The following is a 23,332-nucleotide window of genomic DNA, read 5'->3' on the forward strand; positions in this document are numbered from 1 at the left end:
GCGACCAATAGGAAGGCCCCGGGTCAGCGTCCCGCCGCGAGGGGGTGGGGCAGGGGGCGTGGAGATCCGAGCGCACCTCGCGCGCGGCCCGCTGCGGCCATCTTTACTCCGGGCAGGGGCGCGCCCGCTGCGATGGCTAGGCCAGGCGGCCGTGTTAGGTTCGGGCAAGGGCTCCGCCTCCGTTCTCGGCTTCCGCTACCTCACTTCCGGCCAAGGGCGGCCTGGGCGGCCGCGCTCCGAGGGACGGAGCCGGGGCCGGGAGGTCAGCGCGCGCAGCCGCGTCCAGGGCTCTCGGGGCGGGCGGCGGGAGGGGACGACCCCCGGCTCGCGGGGCGGACGGCGGGGACCCCAAACCAGCGCTTCCGCAGCGCTCCTCCGGCCTCACGGAGCGTGTCTACGCGGGAAGGCCTCCGGGTTGCTCCCCTGGGGGTTGCGCTCCTCACCTGGGGCCGGGCAGCTTACCTGGGGGCCAGGCTTCTTACCTGGGGCCGGGCTGTTCACCTGGCGGCCAAACTTCTTACCTGGGGCCGGGCTTCTCACCTGGGGTGGGCTCCTCACCTGGGGCCGGGCTGTTCACCTGGCGGCCAAACTTCTTACCTGGGGCCGGGCTTCTCACATGGGGTGGGCTCTTCATGTGGGGCCGGGCTGCTCACCTGGGGCGTGATCTGTCTCTTTGGGGCCCAGGAATCTGCATTTGCCCACGTGCCCGAGGCGGTGGGTGGGCAGGGAGCCCTGGTTTGCATCAGGAGAAGAGGAGCGTTATGTAGAGTCTAAGAGGACATAGCTGCCAAAGGAAGGAGTACAATGACGCCCGCTTTTCCCTGGCCTTTAGCCGCCCAATTTGTGCCAGATCCCCTGTGTTTCCAGCCAGGGGATTAATAGTGTGAACGTCTGCTTTGACCAGTTTCAGTCGAGGCCTAGACTCTGAATCGATGGGGACAGGAGGCCTCTGTAGGCCATTCCCTGGTCTGAGATGCCGCCCTCTGTAAACTACCTGTTTTGAGTCTGGCCTGTTTGATGCCTCAGATTAACAATCCGAACACCTGCAAGCAGGGCTGGACGGGTGTAGAGAAATGTCCCCTGGCCCTCTCGAGCCCCAGTGGTGGGGTGACTGTGGGTTCTGTACTTGCTTATGCCCTGTTGTCTTCCCGTCGTCCTGGAGAACCATTCTGCTTACCCCCGGTGGGGCCCTTGCCTTCCAGGTTGAGCTGCTCTGCCGGTTGGTCTCTGCCCTCAGTGTCAGCAAGAGCACACCCTTATCTGAGTGAGAATCCCCGGGGCCAGGAGGGGGCTCCGAGTTCTGCACATACTTTTTCACCCCACAGCTTGTGAGATAAGAGTGTGGATTTTCCTGCAGGGGAACTCCTCTGGGCAGAGGCATCGAGTGGGGTGTGTGGGGACAGGCCTGTTCTCAGCTGACTGGGGACAGCTGTGAGCCCGTGTCGGGTTCCTGCCAAGCAGCACTGTGCAGCTGCTTCAACGGCTTAGCTGTGTAGATGCTTCCTATTTCTTAAAACTCTTTTTTTTTTTTCCTTCATGACAGTAAGAGGAACAGAGAGTAGTGTATGAATGTTCCGTGGCCTCTTTGGCTTCACTGGAAACTAAAGCTTTAACGTATTTTTAATGAAAATGTAAGCTGGCATGAGATCCATGCTTAAGTTTTTACATACTTTCTTCTTCAGCTAGTTTGTTGAGCACCTGCTGTGCGCCAGGCTCTGCTGATGCAGCAGTGAGTGGGGAGTCGGCCTGTCCTCAGGACGGAGCCCAGCAGGGGAGACAGGCAAACGTACCTTTCCTTCAGCACGTGCAAGCGCCTCCTGTAATGCCCAGAGTGCGTCCTCCTTGCTGAGGTTACAGTGGTGGGGAAGAAACAAACAGAAAAGTCCCGTCCTCGAGGAGCTTACGTTTTAGAAAGAGGAAGACAAATAAGCTAGAAGCACCTGTCTCCATCCAGTGTTTTTTATATTTGGGAAGGAAAAAAGTTAGGTGACTTCTAAGGGGAACCGCGTATTATTTTGGTAATTCTTAATTATTAAAGCTGCCCCCACCTCCCCCACTGTATCAGACGGGAGTCCTGCTCCTTCTGACCTGCAGGTTCTCCTTCACTTGCCATCTTGGGAGAGTACAGACTTCTTAAATCTCCCTCTAATCAAAAGGTACTTTTAACAAACAGTAAGCACCATGGCTCTCTCCTCTGCCCCTTCTATCAAATAAAGTCAAACCTGTTTTAAGAGAAGCCAGGAACACGAAGACAAGTTTGCCATCTTTCCTCCCCCTCCAAGATGGAAAGATCTAAGTCTTTCGTGAGCAGGAACTGGACTGGACACTGCCGTGGTTTTCTCAGGAAGCTTCGTAACATAGGGTTCCCCCCAGATCGTCCTGTTGGCATTTGGGAGATCCATCGCAGGCACATGTATCTGAACCCCTCAAGGACACACTCGTGCTTGTTGTCACCCACGTATTCATGTTCATGACCATCGTGGCGCCATCCTGGGGCTCCCAGGGTGAAGTTCAGGACACAGCAGGGTAGGCATCCACAGCCCCAGCCCACCGTCCCTGAGCACAGGGACCTCGCTGGCTGCCCTGAGCCCTGCGTCCCACGTCCTGCCTTCCTGCACCTGCCCCTCTCATCCTCCAGGTGCATCCCTCCCACCCTCCTACCTCACAGCCTCCGGTCCAGGCTCTCAGCCAGTACCATGGGGGCCAGTTCAGGTTTTACCCAACTCTCCTACCAGATTTGAGCTTCTCATGCAGGGGCCGCCCTCCTGCGCTCCAGGGGCCAGGCCGGCCCAGGGCCTGGCTGCACGGACTTATCTCAGGGTTCTGCAACTAAAGTCTTTCTTCCTGGAGGAATGTTTATGCCACCTAAAGCATAAGATAGCTGGTTAAAATACGAAAGCTTCTCAAGCATGATTTTCCTTTGAACTTTCTATTTTGATGTGTTTTCGGATTTATGGAAGTTATGACAGTAGTTCAAAGAACTCTCACTTACCCTTCACCCACGTCTCCCAGATGCTAATGCAAGGGTGATTTTGGAAACTTGAGGATCTACGTTTTCATTCTTTCAAAATGCTTGCAGAGTGGCGGTGCTGACAGTCAACGAAGGCACGTGAAGCTGAAGCGCAGAATGGCCGGGAAGAGGCCATCTGGCGTGGGCAGGCAGCGCCGGCTGCTGGTGCTGCTGGTTGCTGTAGCCGCTGTCCACCTCGTCACCTGCCCTTATGCCAAAGTGGAGGAGAGCTTCAGCCTGCAGGCCGTGCATGACCTGCTTTACCACCAGCTGGACGTGGAGAAGGTGAGGACGTGTGTCCAGGACCGCGCATCTACCCCGACTCCCGAGGGCCTCTCTGGCTGACCCTCCTTTCTCCCTGCAGTATGACCATCTCGAGTTCCCCGGAGTGGTGCCCAGGACGTTCCTCGGGCCGGTGGTGATTGCGGTTCTCTCCAGCCCTGCCGTGTGTGTGCTCTCGCTGTTAGAAGTGTCCAAGTTTTACTCTCAGCTAGTAGGTAAGGGGTTCTTCACCTGAGGACAAAATGAAGAACCACGGTGTAATCGATGAGCTCAGTCAACCAGGTTGAGTTACCTCCTCTAGGAACATCCATCTGTTGGGATCTTGGCTGTCCCTGGCCACTCAGCGGAGTGGTACAGAGCACAGGTTGAGGTCAGACATCGGCCCTTTCTGGGCTGTGACCTGGGACGCGTAGCTGAGCGCCTCTTGCTTCTGCTCTTACAATGGTGCCTTCCTCCCCAGGCTGGCACAGGAGGAATGAGGCAGGAGTGAGGCATCTCCCACGGGGCCACGCTTGGGCTGCAGGGGAGCCACCAGCCCTGCCTGGCGGGCTGCATGCACCCGAGCAGGGCTTTATTATTCCAGAGCCGCACATCTGCTGGGGAGGCCTCACATTCCCACCTCCCAGAGGTTGCTACAGATAGGCCTTTGTGCAAATCCTTCTGGACCTTTCTCTGTGCCTACGTGAATATTTTTTAAAACCAAATTTAGAACATTCTGCACATATTGCTCTGCAACCTCATTTTTTAGGCAACAATCACTGTCTTTCCATTTCAGTAAATTTTTATTGCATCTCTACCCAGACTGTATTCTGATTCCCCCAGCCGACTCAGACACATTCACGTAGCTCGTTGGTCTGGCCCATACGGAGAGCTTTGAGAAAGTACACGTTCCTGGGGAGAAGTGGTTCTGCTGCTTGAAAGGGCAGATTAGGAAATGGAAATCCCCCATCGCGGGGGCAGCGGGACAGGCTGTACCGGTCGTGTGGGGCCTTGGAGCCCCAGACAGGAGATTGGGCCACGTCTGACCATCAGGCCCTCGGTAAATGTGGCCCCGGAGCTGTCACAGCCGTGTGGTGGGGCCCCTGGTGTTAGTGCCGGACTCGTCGCGCTGTCGCACGGACACTGCCCACTGCCCTGGGCCGTGCGCTCACAGCGAAGCTTTAGAGTCAGGGGCCTGGGGTCCAGGCTGTCGGTTTGCCATGTCCAGTCCATTTTTAATGCCAAAGAGGACTCCCTGTCTCAGGGCTGTTTTTCTGTCACCTAGTCATTAACTGACCACTGCAAGCCACCATTTCGAAGACCCGCTTTGCCCCGGCTTCTGTCCACACTGATGGTTGCACGTGTGTTGCCGTCTTTGTTTAGTCAGAGCCGTCCTCGGACTCGGTGTGATTTTTGGACTCTGGACTTTACAAAAAGAAGTGAGACGGCAGTTTGGGGCCACGGTAGCCGCCATGTTCTGCTGGGTGACGGCCACGCAGTTCCACCTGATGTTCTACTGCACGCGGACGCTCCCCAACGTGCTGGCCCTGCCTGTGGGTACGTAGCCGCCGAGCCGTGTCTGTTGGACCCAGTGCTGGCCCCCCATGCCTCTCGCTGGGCTCAGGGCACACCGGCCTGGGGACAGGTGAGTGGGTATCCATCCAAGGTGTGCCTGCCTGGCGAAAGCTGCTTTCCACTGAGTGTCTCAAACACTCAGCGCCAGGGTAGCCTTGGCAGGAAGGGGGATCTCTTCTCAGTGCTGCGTTGAGGTGTCCTTTCCAGCAAATGCCAGGTGGGCACGAGTCTGTTTCACAGGTCCCCTGGGAGGGTTTCCCTCGTGCAGGACCTGCAGTGGCTGGGCCGAGTGGGAGTGGCCCTGGTCTGAGGACAGTGAGTGCTGGGAGGAGAAAGCCTCATGTGGGTCAGATGGGGGCAGCTCTGTCAGGTGTTGTCAGGCGCCCCAGGCAGAGAGCCGCCCTGCTCTGGGAGCCACAGGGAGGCCAAGTGTAGGTAGGAGGGGAGGCTGCGGATGGCGTGGGCCTGGGGGTCTGTGCCAACTGGGGCAGAGGTGTGGCCTGGCCCTCACCAAGCCTGGGGAAGCAACCTCTGTGGGACGTGGCGGGGGACATGGCAAGCAGGGCGCCATTCCAGATGAACCCCAAGTGGAGCTCAGAGGCCGTGCCAAGTGCCTGGGAATGGCCAGGGAAGAGTGGAGGGTGGCCAGGGTTGGCACTGGGCGTGTGGAGCCTGAGGCTCCGGAGGAGATAGGAAGCAGGACTCAGGCGTCTGGGGTCTGGCGCAGTCAGGCCCACTGGAAGTGGCCCCAAGCTGTGTGACAGTGTGGGCCGCGGGCCTGTGGCCGGCGGGGGTGGACGGCGTCTACAATGGAGCCCAGGCCCCGTGTGGGGGATCTGGTTCTTGGTGGTATTTGCTGTCTTCTGGAGGGTTCTGTGTTGCTTTTGTACTGAGAAGGTAATCAGCCTACTCTTGCCGCCCTGTGTCCTGCAGTCCTGCTGGCCCTCACGGCCTGGCTGCAGCAGAAGGGGGCCCGCTTCGTCCGGCTCTCGGCCTTTGCCATCCTCGTCTTCAGAGCTGAGCTGAGCCTGTTCCTGGGCCTCGTGCTGCTGCTGCTGCTGAGCACGGGGCGGCTCTCCGTGGGGAAGGCGCTGCGCTGCGCCGTGCCGGCCGGGGGTCTCTGCCTGGGTGAGTCGGAGTCGCCAGGGGCCATCCTGCCCGGAGGCTGTGCTTTGTCTCATTTTACAAAGATGAAGAGAAATTCGGGAGTTTTTTTGGTTTTTCTTTCTCATTAAATAAAATTACTTTAACTTTTAGCAGTATTGAAACCTCTTAACGTGGTTCTCCTTGCTGTTCTTCCTGAGCGCCCCCCGGCTGCCAGGGCCTCCGTGCGCCGGTCTCCTCCTGCAGCTCAGCCGGCCCCTGCGCCTGGCTCATGAGGGGACCGGTGCTCGTGAGGGGACTGGCGTGAAGGTGCTTATTTAGGGGGCGGGGACCCCGATGTCTCAGCTCCTTCATGCGAAGCTGCTGGTGGCTCCTGGCCTCTGTGCCGACAGGGCTGCTTTGTGGGGACGGTTACCTGTGACCTGGGACTTGGGGCTGCCCTTCACCCAGCAGCCTTGAAGTCTGAGCTTTTCAGGTGGCCGTGTTCCCTCCTGAGGAACTCTTTATTTTATCTTACTAGGACTGACGGTTGCTGTGGACTCCTATTTTTGGCGGTATCTTGTGTGGCCAGAAGGAAAAGTGCTTTGGTACAACACCGTCCTGAACAAAAGTTCCAACTGGGGCGTATCCTTCAGGTGTCTCTGTAAGGTGGTCGTGGGGCAGGACAGCCGGAGGTGCGAGGAGCTGCCTTCCTCCCAGGTGTCGCCCCTGACGGGAGGTGTGCGCTCGAGGGACAGGAGCACGGGGTGGAGCTGCTGCAGCGGCTGTGGCACCAGGACCAAGCCTGCCCGGGAGACGTGGCAGGCAGGTCCCCCCACCCAGCATTCTGTCCCCTCTGGAAACACCACCTTGCTTTCGTAGCCCCAACTTCTCTTGCAGTCCTCATAGTAATAGGCTTTTTTAAACGTTTTATTGTAGAACATTTAAACATAGACACAAATAGGAAGAATAGCATCATGAGTCCCCAGTGCACCCCAGGGCGATGCTTTTTACAGTGAAAAAAGAAGGGACCGGGAGAGGAACAGTGCAGCCTCGGTGCTGATGCGGAGCCCTGGCCTCTGTCCGCGTGGGAAGGGCGTCACCGTGGGCCGAGGCCGCAGGCCGGGGCAGCTGTCAGGGCTTGTCTCGGTTGCCCGGGCTTGGCTGAGGGGTGGCCGTGTGGCTCCTTAACCCGCTCCGACCTCCCCACTGCTGTGGTACTTCTACTCGGCCCTGCCGCGCGGCCTGGGCTGCAGCCTGCTCTTCGTGCCCCTGGGCCTCCTGGACAGGAGGGCCGTGGCGCTGCTGCTGCCGGCGCTGGGCTTCGTGGCCCTGTACTCGCTCCTCCCGCACAAGGAGCTGCGCTTCATCATCTATGTCTTCCCCGTGCTCAACATCGCGGCCGCCCGGGGCTGCGCCTGCCTGTGAGTGCTCCCTCCGCGATGCTCCTCGCTTTCAGGGGACACGGGTTTACTGATTCGTAAAGGGGGAGATTTTTAAGGCAGACGCACGTGTCTGTGGGCACTGTGTTGAAAGAGGGCAGCCTGGCCGTGGAGACGGTGAAGCCGCTGGGCCAAGGCCAGGATGGGACTGGCCACCTGCCAACCCATGGTTCTGCTTTTCTGTCTCGGTCTTTGGTTTTCGGGACGTGTGTCTTGGGCCAGTCTGCACACAGCTGTGCTAATCGTCCAGGGCTCGGTCACTCAGGAGAAGGACACTTAGGAGATAGCCGTGGTGCAGGGCAGGGAGGTTCTGAGGGTGACTAGTCGAGTGAGGAAGAGGAGCTGCAAGTGGAGGCCGAGGCTCGGGGCACAAAGGCAGTGGTGTGGGGCAGGGAAGCAGGGAGGCAGGGAGACTGCCCAGCAGTAGAATGAAGGGGGCGCGGGTAGCCCTGAGGAGGGTGCCCCTGGGCTGTGCGGGGTGGTGGGAGTGGGGCTGCAGCTCACCAGGGAGCAGGCCTGGGGCTGAGGCAGGATGGTCACTGCCTGTGGTGGGAACAGGAGGCCAAGGCCAGCCCCTTGGCTGGGCTGGGGGCGCAAGGGACGCAGGTGGGAGAGGCGCCCTGAGGCAGCCTGTGAGCCAGGAGGAGGGCAGGTCACCCCTTCATGGCCCTCACTTTCCCAAGGACACCTGTTAAGGGCGGGAGGCAGCTTGTCACTGTGCTGCCCTGGGACGCGGGTGAAGGCACTCACAGCTTGTCCCCAGCTCCCTGCTGCTGTGTTTTTGCCTGGGGCTTCCTCCCGGCCCAGGGACGGCCGGGTGCTCTGAGCCATGTAGACAGACCCTGACCCAGAGCGGCAGGCAGACTGACCCTTTCCTCCAGGACCCGGGAAGAGCTGTCTCTGAAAGGCCAACGCTTGGGGGCTAACCCTGCTCTGTCCCTGAGGGAGCAAAGGGCCCTGCTCCCCTGCCTCCTGCCCTAAGAACCAGAGTTTGTCTGCGTCTTCCCGGGTGGGCAAGGAGCAGGCCCTGCCCCTCCCCTCCCCCAGCAGCCAGGCCAGGAGTCCCCTGTCTTGTGCTTCAGGGAAGCCGAGCGCAGCTCACGCAGGACCCTCTTCTCTACTCAGTGGTTTGTTACCGAATAAAGCCTGTTCCTGCTGCTCTCACCAGGCCCGCTGCTCTCACCAGGCTCGGCTCTGCTAGTCTCCCTGACTGAAAGGGATTTGGGTGGTAGATTTGCATCTTAAAGGGCAGAGAAAGGATTCTAATCATGAGCTTTCTAAAATCATTGCTCTGGAGGGGTCCAAGGCCACCTGCCCATCCCCAGGTTTTGGGGGGAACATGTGGTAAATTCTCCTGGCAGCCTGGAGCTTTCTCCGGCAGGCACTCAGGGGCTGGGGCCACCCTAGGGGTGCAGCTTTGAGTTTGCTCCAGTGTCTTAGCGTCGGGTGGGTGAGATCCTTTGTGCTGAGGGTCTGCAGTCCCCCGAGGCCAAGGCCGGGGCCTGGTGGAGAAGGGCTCAGTGGGGCCTGATGAGTTTGGTCAAGGGTCCATCCTGAGTTTTCAGGGGCCAGCAAACCTTCCTGTGAAGGGCCAGATAGTGAATATTCTTGTCTCTGCAGCTGCACGGTCTCTGTCGCAGCCTCCACCTCTGCCGTTGAGGCGCAAAGCCAACTGTGTCCCGTTGGTGTCACTTACAAAGAGGGCAGTGCATGGGGTTTGTCCCACAGGCCATTCTCTGATCCAAGGAGCAACTCGGGACGTTTGAAAGTCTCATATAAACTTTAAATTGGCATCTGGGTAGAATTTCACAGAGAAAAATTTCAAGGTAGCCCTTTACCCGCTCTCTCTGATGGTGATGTATTGGGTGATGTGCTCGTTACAGTGCGGGGAGGGGAGGAACAAGTATATGTGCCTGATGATGTATCCTCCACTTAATTGCCGCCATACCCTTTCTGTGAAATGGATTGTTTTTTTTCCAGGCTGAATAATTATAAGAAGTCTTGGCTGTATAAAGTGGGGTCCCTCCTTGTGATTGGGCACCTTATGGTGAATGCCACGTACTCGGCCACGGCCCTGTACGTGTCCCACTTCAACTATCCTGGTGGCGTGGCAATGCAGAGGCTGCACGAGCTGGTGCCCCCCCAAACAGGTGGGTGCTCGGGGCTGTGCAGGGACCAGCTGCAGCTCTGGCCAGAGGCACCCGGCTCGCGGTTCTAACCAAGCAGACGTGGTTTTCCATAGGTGTCGTTCTGCACATCGACGTGGCTGCTGCACAGACAGGCGTGTCTCGGTTTTTGGAAGTCAACAGCGCCTGGAGGTATGCTCCGCTATGACGTGACTGCAGGTGGCGGTGCTTCTCCTAGAGGCCGAGCACAGGCTCCCTTTGGTACCCAGGAGCCAGGGGCTGGCGCAGGGGCCACAGGTGCACGACTGTGCTCTTGTCTTGCAGGTACGAGAAGAGGGAAGATGTGCAGCCTGGGTCGGGGCACATGCTGGCCTACACGCACCTCCTCATGGAGGCAGCCCCCGGGCACCTGGCCCTCTACAGGGACACGCACCGGGTCCTGGCCAGCGTCTCGGGCACCACCGGTGTGAGTCTGAATGTGACCAAACTGCCTCCCTTCGACGTCAAACTGCAGACAAAGCTGGTGCTTCTGGAGAGACTCCTCCCAGGGAGGGGACCAAAGCCCCTCTGAGAATGTTGGCGCTCTGCAGCGCCGTGACAGGTGACACGGTTCAGAGAGACAACCGAAGAGCCACGGACATGCCCTGGGGAGCAGGTGGGCCCCTCCGCAGACACCTGGGCGGCGGGCCCCACGTCCATGCTGCACTCCGCTGGTGAGAGCAAGGGGCCAGTGCCACTGCCAAGGGGGACGGTGGGCAACAAGATCCTTTTTGTGCGGACCATGCGCTGCTCGCGGCGGCAAGGACAGCAGGCCTTGTTCTGTGGAGCTGCTCTGGTGGCATGCCACCTTTGCTGCCCGTGGCCTCTGGGGGCACCTAAAGTGGCACCCGCTGGGGAAGTCCCGTCTTTGTGAGCCTCACCTGCTGCTGGGTGCATCCCCACACTCATCCCAAGCTGCAGGATGTGCCCTCTTTCGTAGTCACAGGCACGCCATTTCCATGGCAGATGACATTTTGGAAGATAAACATGTTCAAAAAGGAATGAGAATAAAAATGTTTTAATGTTTTATTAGCGATCTTATGATCTGTGATATTTCCAGAGACTGCCTTCACCTAGGTTTTATTTTTAAGTGATAATTTTGGTACTTTTACGCTTCACTGAGCAAGCATTTATTAAGTACCACCAGGCACTGAAGACAATGCAGAGAACTGGGTGAGGCTGCACACACACACACCACATGTACCCACAACATGCACACGTGTACACATACTGCACGCATGCACACGTAACCTGCATGTGCATAAAGACAGGCTGTTTTCTGCTGAGCCATTCAAGAGTGAGTTGTTCACTGCGTGGCCTTGGCACTGAGCACCTCAGGGTGCCCCAGGAAGGAGGTGATGGCCTTTCCCACCTTGTAGTTTCCACTCTTTCACTGCAGCCGACAAGCAGTCTGCATAGACACCTTCAGACCAGGAGGACCTCCCCCAGCTCTCCGGCCTTGGCGCCCACCCATGACTCCTGCAAGGCCAGTCTCTGTGGCGGTGCCGCCATGCCTGCCAGGCAGCACTAGTACTCCATGTGAGCAAGCTCCTGTCTCTCCCATTTGTCTATCATCCATATTTGTTATTTACCTATTGTTGGTGTTTATCACTCTGTTGTAATTTGTCAGTGCTCAGATATTTGTCACTGATCACCGTCACGCCTGCGTGGATTGCTGCTAGACCTCAATGGTCTGTGAGTGGCCCTGTCTAATCACTGTGGTGTTCAGATTGTACAGGATTCCCTGGGGGGCTGTCAAGCTGCTCTGTCTTTGTGACACGCCCTGTTACTGTTAATTTGATTTTTTTTGCCACTTGAGCTAACATCTACTGCCAATCGTTTTTATTATTTTAATTTTTTTTCTTTTTCTTCTCCCCAGAGCCCCCCAGTGCATAGCTGTATATTCTAGTTGTAGGTCCTGGTTGTGCTGTGTGGGATGTTGCCTCAGCGTGGCCTGATGAGTGGCGCCACGTCCTTGCCCAGGATCCAAATTGGCAAAGCCCTGGGCTGCCGAAGCAGAGCGCGCAAACTTAACCACTCGGCCATGGAGCCGGCCCTTCATTGTTAACCTTCCTGGCACAAGGTGTCCCGCCCAGGCTCCTCCTGGGCCTCTCTGTCCTGGCCCTGGAATCAGCCGTGTCTTTGAGGGGCCCTGGCCCTTTTGGTGGAGAATGGTTTTGAAGCCCAAGATCTGAGTGCAAAGCATGCTCGTTGCTGTTGAGATGCCTGTGCTTTTAGGCCTATCTGTGGACAGCTAGTGAGGACAGAGGTGTGTGCACACACTTGCACATGTATGAGAAATCACGACACCATCGTGATACCCCAATCCCACCCCATCTCCCTGGGCTATGTGCCTCCCTCCTTCCATGTCTGAATGTCCCGTCTTCCACAGTGAGAAGAAGCCCGACCCCAGCAATATCAGTGTATTTGCTCAAGACGTTCAGTAGTTTCAGAATTGCTTTGCCATGACTGCAGGAAACAGACAGGCCCACGAGACAGAGGCAGGGTTGGTTTGCCTTCTTCACCCTGCGTCTGCGGCCGGAGGCTCACCGTCGAGTGCTGTGTTGATCAGTCCCTTGGGTGAGCGCCCTCTTCAGGTGGTGGTTTTTTCATTTGGAATACAGTTGAGTTCACTTCTTTCCGTCTGCTTTCAGTCTTAGGACGCAACTTCCCATCCTTTTTAGTTGGTAGGACGTGACCATGCTGCTGGAAATCAGAAGTGTCCCTGAAGCTGTGCTCAGGGAGGTCGCTCCCTCCTGTATGCCTCCCCTGTTTTTAGTAACTCACGTCATTGTTTTCTGGTTTATCCTTCATGTCTTTCTTTTTGTAAAGGTAAGTAAATACTTGTTTACTTTACTTCCCTTTCTTTCTTACACAAAAGGCAGCATTCTATATATTCTCTGTTGTACTTCGTTTGTTTCACTTCTGGAACATCTCCTGGAAATCACTCCATCTGTTCACAGAGATTTCTCTCGTTTTTTTGAATCACATAGTACGTCATTATGTGGATGACCATAATTTGTTCAGTCAATCTCCTGTGTCTGGGCATTTAGGTCGTTGCAATATTTTCCAACTTCAAATAATGCTACAAGAAATAACCTTATGCATTTATATTTTCGTATTGTTTGAGGTATCTTTAGGGTAGATTCCTACAAGTGGAAATGCTGGGTCAAGGGTAAATGCATATTAGTTTTGCTAAGTATTGCCAAATTCCCCTCCACAGGGGTCGTTCCATTTCACACTTCCATGGAACCAACAGCATGTTAACCTTTTTTAATTTATAATCTGATGGGTGAGCAGTGCTGTCTCAGTATAGTTTTAATCTTCATTTCCCTATGAGTGAAGTTGGATGTTTTCATAGGTATAAAGGCCTTCTGTTTTTGTGAACTGTCTGTTTGTATCTTTTGTCCATTTTGATGTTTAGTCATTTTCCTCTCACTTTAAAAATTCTTCAATTATTAGGGATATTTGCCCTTTGTCTCCAATACATATTGCAAATAACTTCTCCCTGTTTGTCACTGGCCTTTGATTCTTCTTATAAAGTGCTTTTTCCATGCAGAAGTTTTCTCCATTCCGTGTCTTCAGTTTATCAGTCTTTTCTTCACTGCATCATAGTTGGGAGGCTTTTCCCACACTCAGGAGGTCAGCCCTGTGTTTTCTCTCAGTACCTGTGTTTCACTTTACATGTAGATCCCTGATCCATTTGGAGTTTTACTTTTCTATAAAGGGTGGGCCTGATTTTGTCTTTTTCCAAATGGCTGTCTGCTCACTAAGGGTCCATCTTTGCCTCAGAGATTTGAAGTCACAAACTGAACTTCTGCATTTCAAGTTTTGGCAGTTATTAATACAGCTGCTATAAACATCTGTGGGCAGATTTTTGTGTGGACATAAGTTCCCAGCTCCTTTTGATAAATACCAAGGAGAGCAATTGCTAGATCATATGGTAAGAGTATGTTTAGGTTTGTAAGAAACTGCCAAGCTGTCTTCCAAAGTGGCTGTTTCTGCGTTCCCACCAGCAGTGAGAGAGTTCTGTTGCTCCACATCCTCGCCAGCATTTGATGTGGTCAGTGTTCCAGATTTAGGCCATTATACTAGGTGTGTAGTGGTATCTTGTTTTAATTTGCAATTCTGTGATGACATATGATATGGAGAATCTTGTCATGTTTGTCATCTGAATATCTTCTTTGGTGAGGTATGTGTTCAGGTCTTTAAGCCCATTTTTCAATCAGGTGGTTTGTTTTTTTAGTGTTGAGTTTAAAGAGTTCTTTGTATATTTTAGATAACAGGCCTTTATCAGATATGTCTTTTGCAAATATTTTCTCTCAGTCTGTGGCTTGTCTTCTCATTCTCTTCACATTGTCTTTCACAGAGCAGAAGTTTTTAATTTTAACAAAGTCTAGCTTATCAATTTTCTCTTTCACGCATCATGCCTTGGGTGGTGTATCTAAAAAGTCATCACTATACCCAACTTATCCAGATTTTCTCTTATGTTATCTTCTAAGGGTTTTATAGTTTTGCATCTTACAGTTAGGTCTATGATCCGTTTTGAGTTCATTTTGGGGAAGGGTGTAAGGTCCATGTCTAGCTTCATATTTTTGCATGTGGACATCCAGTTATTCCAGCTCCACTGTTGAGGAGACTTTGTTCTATTGTATTGCCTTTGCTCCTCTGTCAAGGATCGGTTGACTTGTTCACGTGAGTCTGTTTCTGGCTCTCTCTCCTGTTCCATTGACCTGTTTGTCTGTTCTTTGCTAGAGCACACTGTCTTGATTACTATAGCTGTATAGTAAGTCTTGAAGTTGGGCAGTGTCAGGCCTCTGAATTTCTTCTTCACCATTGTGTTGGCGTTCTGGGTCTCCCTCTCACAGAAGCTTTAGAACTGGTTTGCTGACATCCACAAATAACTTGCTGGGATTTGATTGAGATGCGTTGAGTTTATAGATCAAGTTGGTAAGAATGGACATCTTAACAGTATGTGGAATGTCTCCCCATTTGTTTAGTTCTTTGATTTCCCTCTTCAGAGTTTTGTTTGTTTCCTCTTATAAATCTTGTATATATTTTGTTAGATTTACACCTAAATATTTCACTATTTTGGGTGCTACTGTAAATGTTATTATGTTTTTAATTTCAAATTCCACTTGTTCACTGCTGGTACATAGGCAAGCAATTTTTCCTGCATATTAACCTCATATCCTGCAGCCTTGCTCCAAGTGCTTATTAGTTCCAGGAGTTTATCAGTTCTTTCAGAATTTCTACGTGGATGGTCATGTCATCTGCAAACAAGACAGTTTTATTTCTTCCTGCCCAATTTGTATACCTTTTTCCCCTTTTCTTGTCTTGTTGCATTAGCTAGAAAGAGAAGGGACATCCTTGCCTTATGCCTGATCTTAGTGGATCTTAGTGGAAAATTTCATGTTCTTCACCATTAAGTATAATGTTAGCTGTAGATTTTCTGTAGATATTCTTTATCAAGTTGAGGACATTCCCCTTTATTCCTAGTTTATTGAGTTTTTATCATGAATGCGTGTTGGATTTAGAAAAAGCATTAGATGCTTTTCTGCATCTTTTATTATGATCATGTGATTTTACTCTTTTAGCCTATTGATCTGACAGATTACGCTAAAGATTTTCTCATGTTGAACCAGCCTTACATACCTGGGGTAAATCTCAGTTGGTTATGGTGTATAATTCTTTTTATACATTGTTGGATTCAATTTACTAATATTTTGTTGAGGATATTTGCATCTATGTTCATGAAAGATATTGGTCTATAGTTTTCCTTTCTCGTATTGTCTTTGTCTGGATTTGGTATTAGGGTAGCGCTGGCCTCATAGAATGAGTTAGGAAGTATTCCCTCTGCTTCTATCCTCTGAAAGAGGTTGTAGGGAATTGATATAATATCTCCTTGAATATTTGGTTTTTAATTCTTAATTCAATTTCCTTAATAGATTTAGGCCTATACAGATTGTCTGTTTCTTCTGGTGTTGACTTTTGGCAGATTGTGTATTTCAAGGAATTGGACCATTTTGTTTATATTATCAAATTTATGTGCACAGAATTGTTCATAATATTCCTTTATGATCCTTTAATGCCCATGGGATCTGTAGTGATGTCTCCTCTTTCCTTTCTGTTGTTGGTAATTAATGTCTTTTCTCTCTCTCGCTTTTTTCCTTTGTTAGCCTGGTTAGAAGCTTATCAGTTTGATTAATCTTTTCAAAGAACCAGCTTTTGGTCTCATTGATTTTCTCTACTGATTTCCTGTTTTTGTTTTCATTGATTTCTGCTCTGATCCTTCTTTTCTTCTGTTTACTTTGGACCTAACATGCTCTTCTTCTAGTTTCCTAAAGTGGAAACTTAGATTATTGACTTCAGACCTTTCCTCTTTTCTAATGTATGCATTCACTGCTGTAAAGTTCCCTCTAAGCATTGCTTTCACCTCATCCCACAAATATTGGTAGCTTGTGCTTTCATTTTCATTTTGTTCCAATTATTTTTAAATTTTTCTTGAGATTCTGCTTTGATCCATGTGTGATTTAGAAATGTGTTGTTTAATCACCATGTATTTGGGGACTTTCCAGTTTCTCTCTGTTATTGATTTCTACTTTAACTTCATTGTGGTCTGAGAGCAGATGTTGTATGAATTATTCTTTTAAATGTGTTCAGGTGTGTTTTATGGCCTGACTGTGGTCAGTCTTGGAGAGTGAGGCCTTCAAAAGGCTGTGTGTTCTGTTGCTGTGGCAGTCTAGAGATGTCAGTTATGTCCTGTTGATTGATGCTGCTGTTGAGTTCAGTGACGTCCTCACTGATTTTCTGCCTGCTGCATCTGTCCATTTCTGAGAGAGGGGTGTTGAGGTCTCCAGCTATAATGGTGGATTCATCTATTTCTCTTTATAATTCTATTAGGTTTTTTTTCTCATATAGTTTGGTGCCTTGTTTTTAGGTGCATACACATTAAGGATTGTTGTCTTCTTAGAGAATTGACCCCTTTATCATTATATGATAATACCCTTATTTATCTCTGATAACTTGCCTTACTGTGAAGTCCATCCTTTCTGGAATTCATATAGCTACTCCTGCTTCTTTTGATTAGTGTTAGCATGGTGTATTTTTCTCCATCCTTTTACTTTTAATCTATATGTGTCTTTACACTGAAAGTGAGTTTCTGTAGACGACATATAGTTGGGTCCTGTTTTTTGATCCATCTCTGGCTTTTTTTGTGTGTGTGTGAGGAAGATTAGTCCTGAGCTAGCATCTGCCACCAATACTCCACTTTTTGCTGCGGAAGATTGGTCCTGAGCTAACATCTACACCCATCTTCCTCTATTTTATATGTAGGATGCCTGCCACAGTATGGCTTAATAAGCGGTGTGTAGGTCTGCACCTGGGATCCAAACCTGCAAACCCCAGGCTGCTGTAGCAGAGTGCATGAACTTAACCACTGTGCCACCATGCCAGCCTCAGATCCATCTCTGGCTTTTAACTAAGAATTTTCTATGATTCCATTTTCTCTCTTTTTAGCATATCAGCTACACTTCTCTTTTGCTTTTTTCTGAAGTGGTTGTCCTAGAGTTTGCAATATTTATTTATAGCTAATCCAAGTCCATTTTCAAATAACACTATACCACTCCATGGGTAATGTGAGCACCTTATAATCCCAACAACAACAAAATAATCCTAATCCCGCCCTCCCATCCCTTGCATCATTGCTGGCATTCATTTCACTCACATATAAGCTTACAGAAGCATATATGTACATGTCATATATACATAAGCATACATAATTAGTGTACATTGTGTTATTTTGAACAAACTATTATCTGATCAACTAAGAATAAAAAAGTTAACTTCTTTCTTCTTCAGTGCTCTTCCTTGTTTTATGTAGATATGAGTTTCTGACCTATATTATTTTCCTTCTCTCTAAAGAACTTCCTTTAACAGTTTTTGCAAGGCAGTTTACTGGCCACAAATTCCCTCAATTTTTGTTTGTCTAAGAAAGTCTCTATTTCTCCTTCATTTTTAAGAATGATTCCACAAGGTGAAATTACAGAATTTATAGAATTCTAGGTTGGTGGGTTTTCTCTCTCAACACTTTAAATATCTCACTCTACTTTCTTCTTGCTTGCATGATTTCTGAGAAGTCGGATGTAATTCTTATCTTTGTTCTTTTACAGGTAAGGTGGGTTTTCTCCCTCTGGCTTCAGGATTTAAAATTTATCTTTGATTTTTCTGTAGTTTGAAAATGATATATAAGGTGTGGGGGAGGGGGCTGGCCCCGTGGCTGAGTGGTTAAGTTCACGTGCTCCACTTTGGTGGCCCAGGGATTCGCTGGTGTGGATCCTGCGTGCCGACGTGGCACCACTCATCAAGCCATGCTGAGGTGGCGTCCCACATACCACAACTAGAAGGGACCCACAACTAAATATATACAGTTATGTACTGGAGGCCTTTGGGGAGAAAAAGGAAAAATAAAATCTTTAAAAAAAAAAAAGGTGTGCAGGGGCCGGCCCAGTGGCGCAGCGGTTAAGTTCGCACGTTCCGCTTCTCGGCGGCCCGGGGTTCGCTGGTTTGGGTCCCGGGTGCGGACATGGCACTGCTTGGCAGCCATGCTGTGGTAGGCGTCCTACGTATAAACTAGAGGAAGATGGGCACGGATGTTAGCTCAGAGCCAGGCTTCCTCAGCAAAAAGAGGAGTGGCAGCAGATCTTAGCTCAGGGCTAATCTTCCTCCAAAACAAACAAACAAACAAACAAACAAAAAAAGGTGTGCAGTATTTTTGGAATTTATCCTGCTTGATGTTCATGTTTCCTGGATCTGTGGATTGGTGCCTGGCATTAAGTTGGTGAAATTCTCAGTCATTATTTCAAATATTTCTTCTGTTTCTTCTTCTATTTCTTCTCCCTCAGGTATTCCATAATGTATATGTTACACCTTTTGAAGCTGTCCCACAGTCCTTGGATATTCTGTTCTGTTTTTTTCTGTCTTTGTTCTCTTTGCTTTTCGACTTTCAGGGATTCTGTTGAGATATCCTCAAGCTCAGAGATTCTTTTCTTAGCCGTATCCAGTCTACTAATAAGCCCATCAAAGGCATTCCTCATTGCTGTTACGGTGTTTTCTATCTCTAGCATTTCTTTTTGGTCCTTTCTTAGGATTTCCGTCTCTCTGCTTACATTGCCCATCTGTTCTTGCATGTTGCCTACTTTCTCCATTAGAGCCCTTGTCGTATTAACCATAGTTGTTTTAAATTCCTGGTCTGATTATTCCAACACCCCTGCCGTGTCTGGTTCTGATGCTTGCTCTGTCCCTTCAAACTGTGTTTTTGCCTTTTGATACACCTTGTAATTTTTTTCTTGGACGTGATGTACTAGGTGAAAGGAACTGCTATAAATAGGTCTTGATAAAGCGTAGGGAGGGGAGTTCTATAGTCCTGATTAGTCTCGGTTTTGCAGTGAGCCTGTCTCGACTGTGAACGTCAACAGTGTTTCTCGGTTTTTTCCTTCCCCCTGAGCTGGGACAGAAGGCCCGACGGGACAGGAGTTGGGTCATTTCCCTTCCTCGAGGTCAGTTAGGCTCTGGTAACTGTTTCCCTGGAGGGCAGGCTTTGCTAGGAAGGACAGAGTGCTCCGGCTGTTTCCAAATGGTTCTTTTCCCCTCCCCCTGCTGGAAGCGTGAGGGAATTTTTCTGATATTTACTGTGGGAACCTGGTCGTGCTCCTGGAGGTAAGTCTCACAATATTGTGGGGGGCTCCTTTGGCTGGTTCACCCTGGAGTTTTTAACTCTCAGAATTGTGCACTCTGAGCCTCCAGAAATTAGTCAACTACAGTTCAGGTTTTCCTGCCCCAGCACTGGTGCCCATGGTGGTTCCTGCTCGTGAGTCTCTGCTCCAGTAATTCATGACTCTATTTGCCTGTCTGTCTCTCCAGCCCTGGGGACAAGTTTGCCCTGTGTCTTCCTCTCTCTTACAGATCCAAGAAGAGTTGCGGTTTTTCAGTTTTTTCTGCTTTTTACTTGTGGTTAGGATGGACTTGCAGCTTCCATGCTCCTTACATGCAGAACCCCAAACTGGAAGCCAATAATTGTTTTTTAAAAACATGTATGAGTCTCTCAAATCATGCAGAAAACAAAAAGTGGAGTTACAAACCCTGGTTACAATAATACTAGATTTGATAGCTGCCCTTGCATTTGCCTTTATTGGCACGTGTGTTTCCTCACATGGCTTCAGGTTACTGTCTTGTGTCCTTTGTCTTGCCCTGCAGGACTGTGCCTTTCTTGCAGGGCTGGTCTAGTGGTCACATCTCTCTCAGATCTTGTCTATTTGGGAATGTCTTAATTTCTCCCTCACTTTCGAAGGACAGTTTTGCCAGATACAGGATTTTTGGTTGAAAGTTTTTTCTCTTAGCACTTTGAATATATCAGCCCTCTGCCTTCTGGCTCCTCAGGTTTATGAGAAATCTGCTGATAATCTTATTGATGATCCTTCGTATATGATGGGTCACTTCTCTCTTGATGCTTTCAAGATCCTCCCTTTGTCTTTTGACAGTTTGATTATATAATGTGTCTCCGTGTGAGTCTCTTTGAGTTCATCTTACTTGAAGTTCATTAAGCTTCTTAGATGCTTTTTTTTCCTGCTTTTTCTCCCCAAACTCCCCCAGTACATAGTTGTATATTTTAGTTGTGGGTCCTCCTAGTTGTGGCATGTGGGACACCACCTCAGTGTGACCTGATGAGCAGTGCCATGTCTGCGCCCAGGATCCGAACCGGTGAAACCCTGGGCCTCCAAAGTGGAGCATGAACTTAACCACTCGGCCCCGGGGCCGGCCCTAGCTTCTTAGACGTTTATATTCATGTCTTATATCAAATTTGGGAAGTTTATGGCCATTTTATCTTCACATATTCCCTCTGCCCCTTTCTCTCTTCTTCTGGGACACCACAATGCACATGTTGGTTGCTTGATGATGTCCCAGAGGTCCCTTAGGCTCTGGTTTGTTTTCCTTCAATCTTCTTTCTTTCTGATTTTCAGACTCAATAATTTCCATTGTCTTATCTTTAAGTTCTCTGATTCTTTCTTCTTTCTGTTCAGATCTGCCTTTGGATCCCACTAGTGAATTTTTCATTTCAGTGATTATACTTTTCAACTCCACATTTCTTTCTAGGTTCTGCCTCCTTTTTGATATTTCCATTTGGATCACACATCATTTTCTTGACCTTGCCCATACCCTCCTTTAGTTCGTTGAGCATCTTTATGATGGTTGCTTTAAAGTCTTTGTCTAGCTCTGCCGTCAGGCCTTTTTCAGGGGCAGTTTATGTTGATCAATGAGCCATACTTTCCTGTTTCTTTGTGTGCCCTGTGAGTTTCTGTTGAAAACTGGATGTTGAATCTAGTAATGCAGTAACTCTGGAATCAGATTATCCTCCTTCTGCAGGGTTTGCTGTTTAACGTTTTTGGTTTTTTGGCTCTTGTAGGCTGTCTCTGTGCCTGAGGTGTAGACTTAAGGTCTTCTCAGGTCTTTTCTGAGCCTTTCCCTGGGCATGCGTGTTACGTACCAAATTCCCCCTGTATATGCAGTTGCTTTTAAATGTCCTAGTCTTTAACGTCTGGCTCCTGAAAGGGGAAAAGCAAAAATTGAAGGGCAGGGGAGAAGGGCACTGGCCCTTTAAATCCCTGGGGGTGGATGGGGGGAGGGTTACAACAGTGTGGGGGGTCCAACAATAGGGGCTGCCCCTCTGTCTGCACGTCTAAGGTCGGAGGCAGTGAGGACACGGTCCCTGGTATTTGGAGGACGGGGTCCTTTCTGCCTCCCCGGCACCCACACCCTGTGTGCAAGCTACTCCAGGAACAGGTGCACAGCTGGCTGTCCCGGGCCTGGGGTGGGCGGAGGGGAGCTGCTGCTGTTACGTCGGAGATTCTGCCAGTGCGCTTGTTGTCTGAGCAGGGACCTGGGTTCCTAGTGCCTCCTACTCCACCATCTTCCCAGATCCTCTCTCATTTCATATGAATTTTTTTTAGTTCATCCTTTTATTTAAATATATATATTTTTTTGAGGTAACATTGGTTTATAACATTATATAAATTTCAGGTGTACATCATGTTTCAATTTCTGTGTAGATTACATCATGTTCACCACCCAAAGACTAATTACCATCCATCCCCACACACATGTGTCTAACTACCCCTTTCACCCTCCGCCCTCCCCTCTTCCCTTCTGGTAAACTCCAGTCTCTGTTTCTCTGTGTTTGTTATTTTTATCTTTCACTTTTGAGTGGGATCATATGGTATTTGACTTTCTCCCTCTGACTTACTTCACTTAGCCTAATACCCTCAAGGTCCATCCATGTTGTTGCAAATGGCCGGATTTCATAGTTTCTTTTGGCTGAGTAGCAGTCCACTGTGTATGAATACCACATCTTTACCCATTTGTCCCTTAATAGGCACCTAGGTTGCTTCCAAGTCTTGGCTATTGTGAATAATGCTGCAGTCAACATAGGGGTGCATATATTTTTATGCATTCATGTTTTCATGTTCTTTGGATAAATACCTAGCAGCGGAATAGCTGGATCATATGGTAGTTCTATTCTTAATTTTTTGAGGAATCTCCACACTGTTTTCCATAGCAGCTGCACCAGTTTGCATTCCCACTAGCAGAGTTATGAGGGTTCTCTTTTCTCCACACCCTCTCCAACACTTGTTATTTCTTGTCTTGTTAATTATAGCCATTCTGCTGGGTGTGGGATGATATCTCATTGTAGTTTTGATTTGTATTTCCCTAATGATTAGTGATGTTGAACATCTTTTCATGTGCCTGTTGGCCATCTGTATATCTTCTCTGGAAAATTGACATTAACTTTTAAAATGACTATCCCAAATGTCTTGTAGATTTTTCTATGCTACAGATTTGTCCTACTGTTATTTAACTCAGTCCTCTATTCCTGTATTTCTTGTAAACTGGAAATTAAGTCTAAAGGCTTAAATAAATTCAGGTTAAATTTTCCTGGCAAGACCTCATTTATGGACTGTACTTCCTGCTGCATCAAGCATGCATGAAAACACTTTCCTGTGGTGCCCAATGGTGAAGAATTTGATTCCATGATGAATGGTTATTGGCAAGTTCCCCCACTGGGAGAGTAGCTCGAAGATCTTCCCAAAAAATTCAGTTTAGAATGCATTAGGGAGGGCCCAGCAAGAGTCTGCCATGAAGGGGCAGGGAGGCCACTGTGGCCAGCAAGAGATGCCAGAGGCCACGTGGACCGAGCAGGGAGTTGCTCAGGAGGGCACCCTAGCACCCAGGTTTGGAGGTCATGGAGAGTAAGGAGGGTTTCCATGGGGTAAGGGGGGAGCAGGGTACAACGGCCTGGCATGGGAGGTCAGAGCCTGAGTGGGGTGAGAGGGCATCACGGGGGGCAGCATTGCATCCCCCCAGTAGACAAGGGGACCCATCAAATAAACGTATTAAAGAGAAGTAGAGATGGTCTGAGAAGGGAGCTGGAAACATGGAAAGGGAGAGAACTAGAATGAACCCTGTGGTGCTGGGTCGGAGTTGGTGGTATGAAGTCGTGGTTTTGGTGGGTCTAGATGTAGAAATATAAATGCACGTGTGCACTGGGAGTCCACAGTCAGGAACATCCGAGCAGCAACAAGCACGCCCAGCGCCCAGACGTCGGTTTCCAGACACCACCTCCAAGAGAAGAACCAAAGTGCCTTGGAGAAATGCCTGATCCTGGGACAGGGCAGAGAAGACAGAAGATGAACCAGGAAGACATTTTCCCCCAGAAAGGAAAAAAGTCTCAGAATGATGGGGAC

General features: G+C 49.9%; 1 protein-coding gene across 1 annotated transcript; it reads left to right on the top strand.

The window, feature by feature from the left end:
* The first annotated feature begins 64 nt into the window (after positions 1-64).
* On the top strand, positions 65-10,565 carry ALG12 (ALG12 alpha-1,6-mannosyltransferase). Its single transcript, XM_046646391.1, has 10 exons — positions 65-262; positions 3,080-3,295; positions 3,375-3,507; positions 4,655-4,828; positions 5,780-5,974; positions 6,471-6,574; positions 7,130-7,353; positions 9,352-9,521; positions 9,614-9,689; positions 9,822-10,565. Exons 2-10 carry the CDS (start codon positions 3,128-3,130, stop codon positions 10,066-10,068), a joined length of 1,491 nt encoding a protein of 496 aa, XP_046502347.1. The 5' UTR covers positions 65-262; positions 3,080-3,127; the 3' UTR covers positions 10,069-10,565.
* Positions 10,566-23,332: the final 12,767 nt, after the last annotated feature.

The sequence above is a fragment of the Equus quagga genome, chromosome 19, assembly GCF_021613505.1.
Source record: "Equus quagga isolate Etosha38 chromosome 19, UCLA_HA_Equagga_1.0, whole genome shotgun sequence".
Classification (NCBI taxonomy): domain Eukaryota; kingdom Metazoa; phylum Chordata; class Mammalia; order Perissodactyla; family Equidae; genus Equus; species Equus quagga.

Coding starts and splice junctions, on each gene's coding strand:
- ALG12 (XM_046646391.1), top strand. CDS start 3,128: ATGGCCGGGAAGAGGCCATCTGGCGTGGGCAGGCAGCGCCGGCTGCTG. Junction 5,975..6,470: donor GGCCGGGGGTCTCTGCCTGG/GTGAGTCGGAGT, acceptor TTATCTTACTAG/GACTGACGGTTGCTGTGGAC. Junction 6,575..7,129: donor ACAAAAGTTCCAACTGGGGC/GTATCCTTCAGG, acceptor TAACCCGCTCCG/ACCTCCCCACTGCTGTGGTA.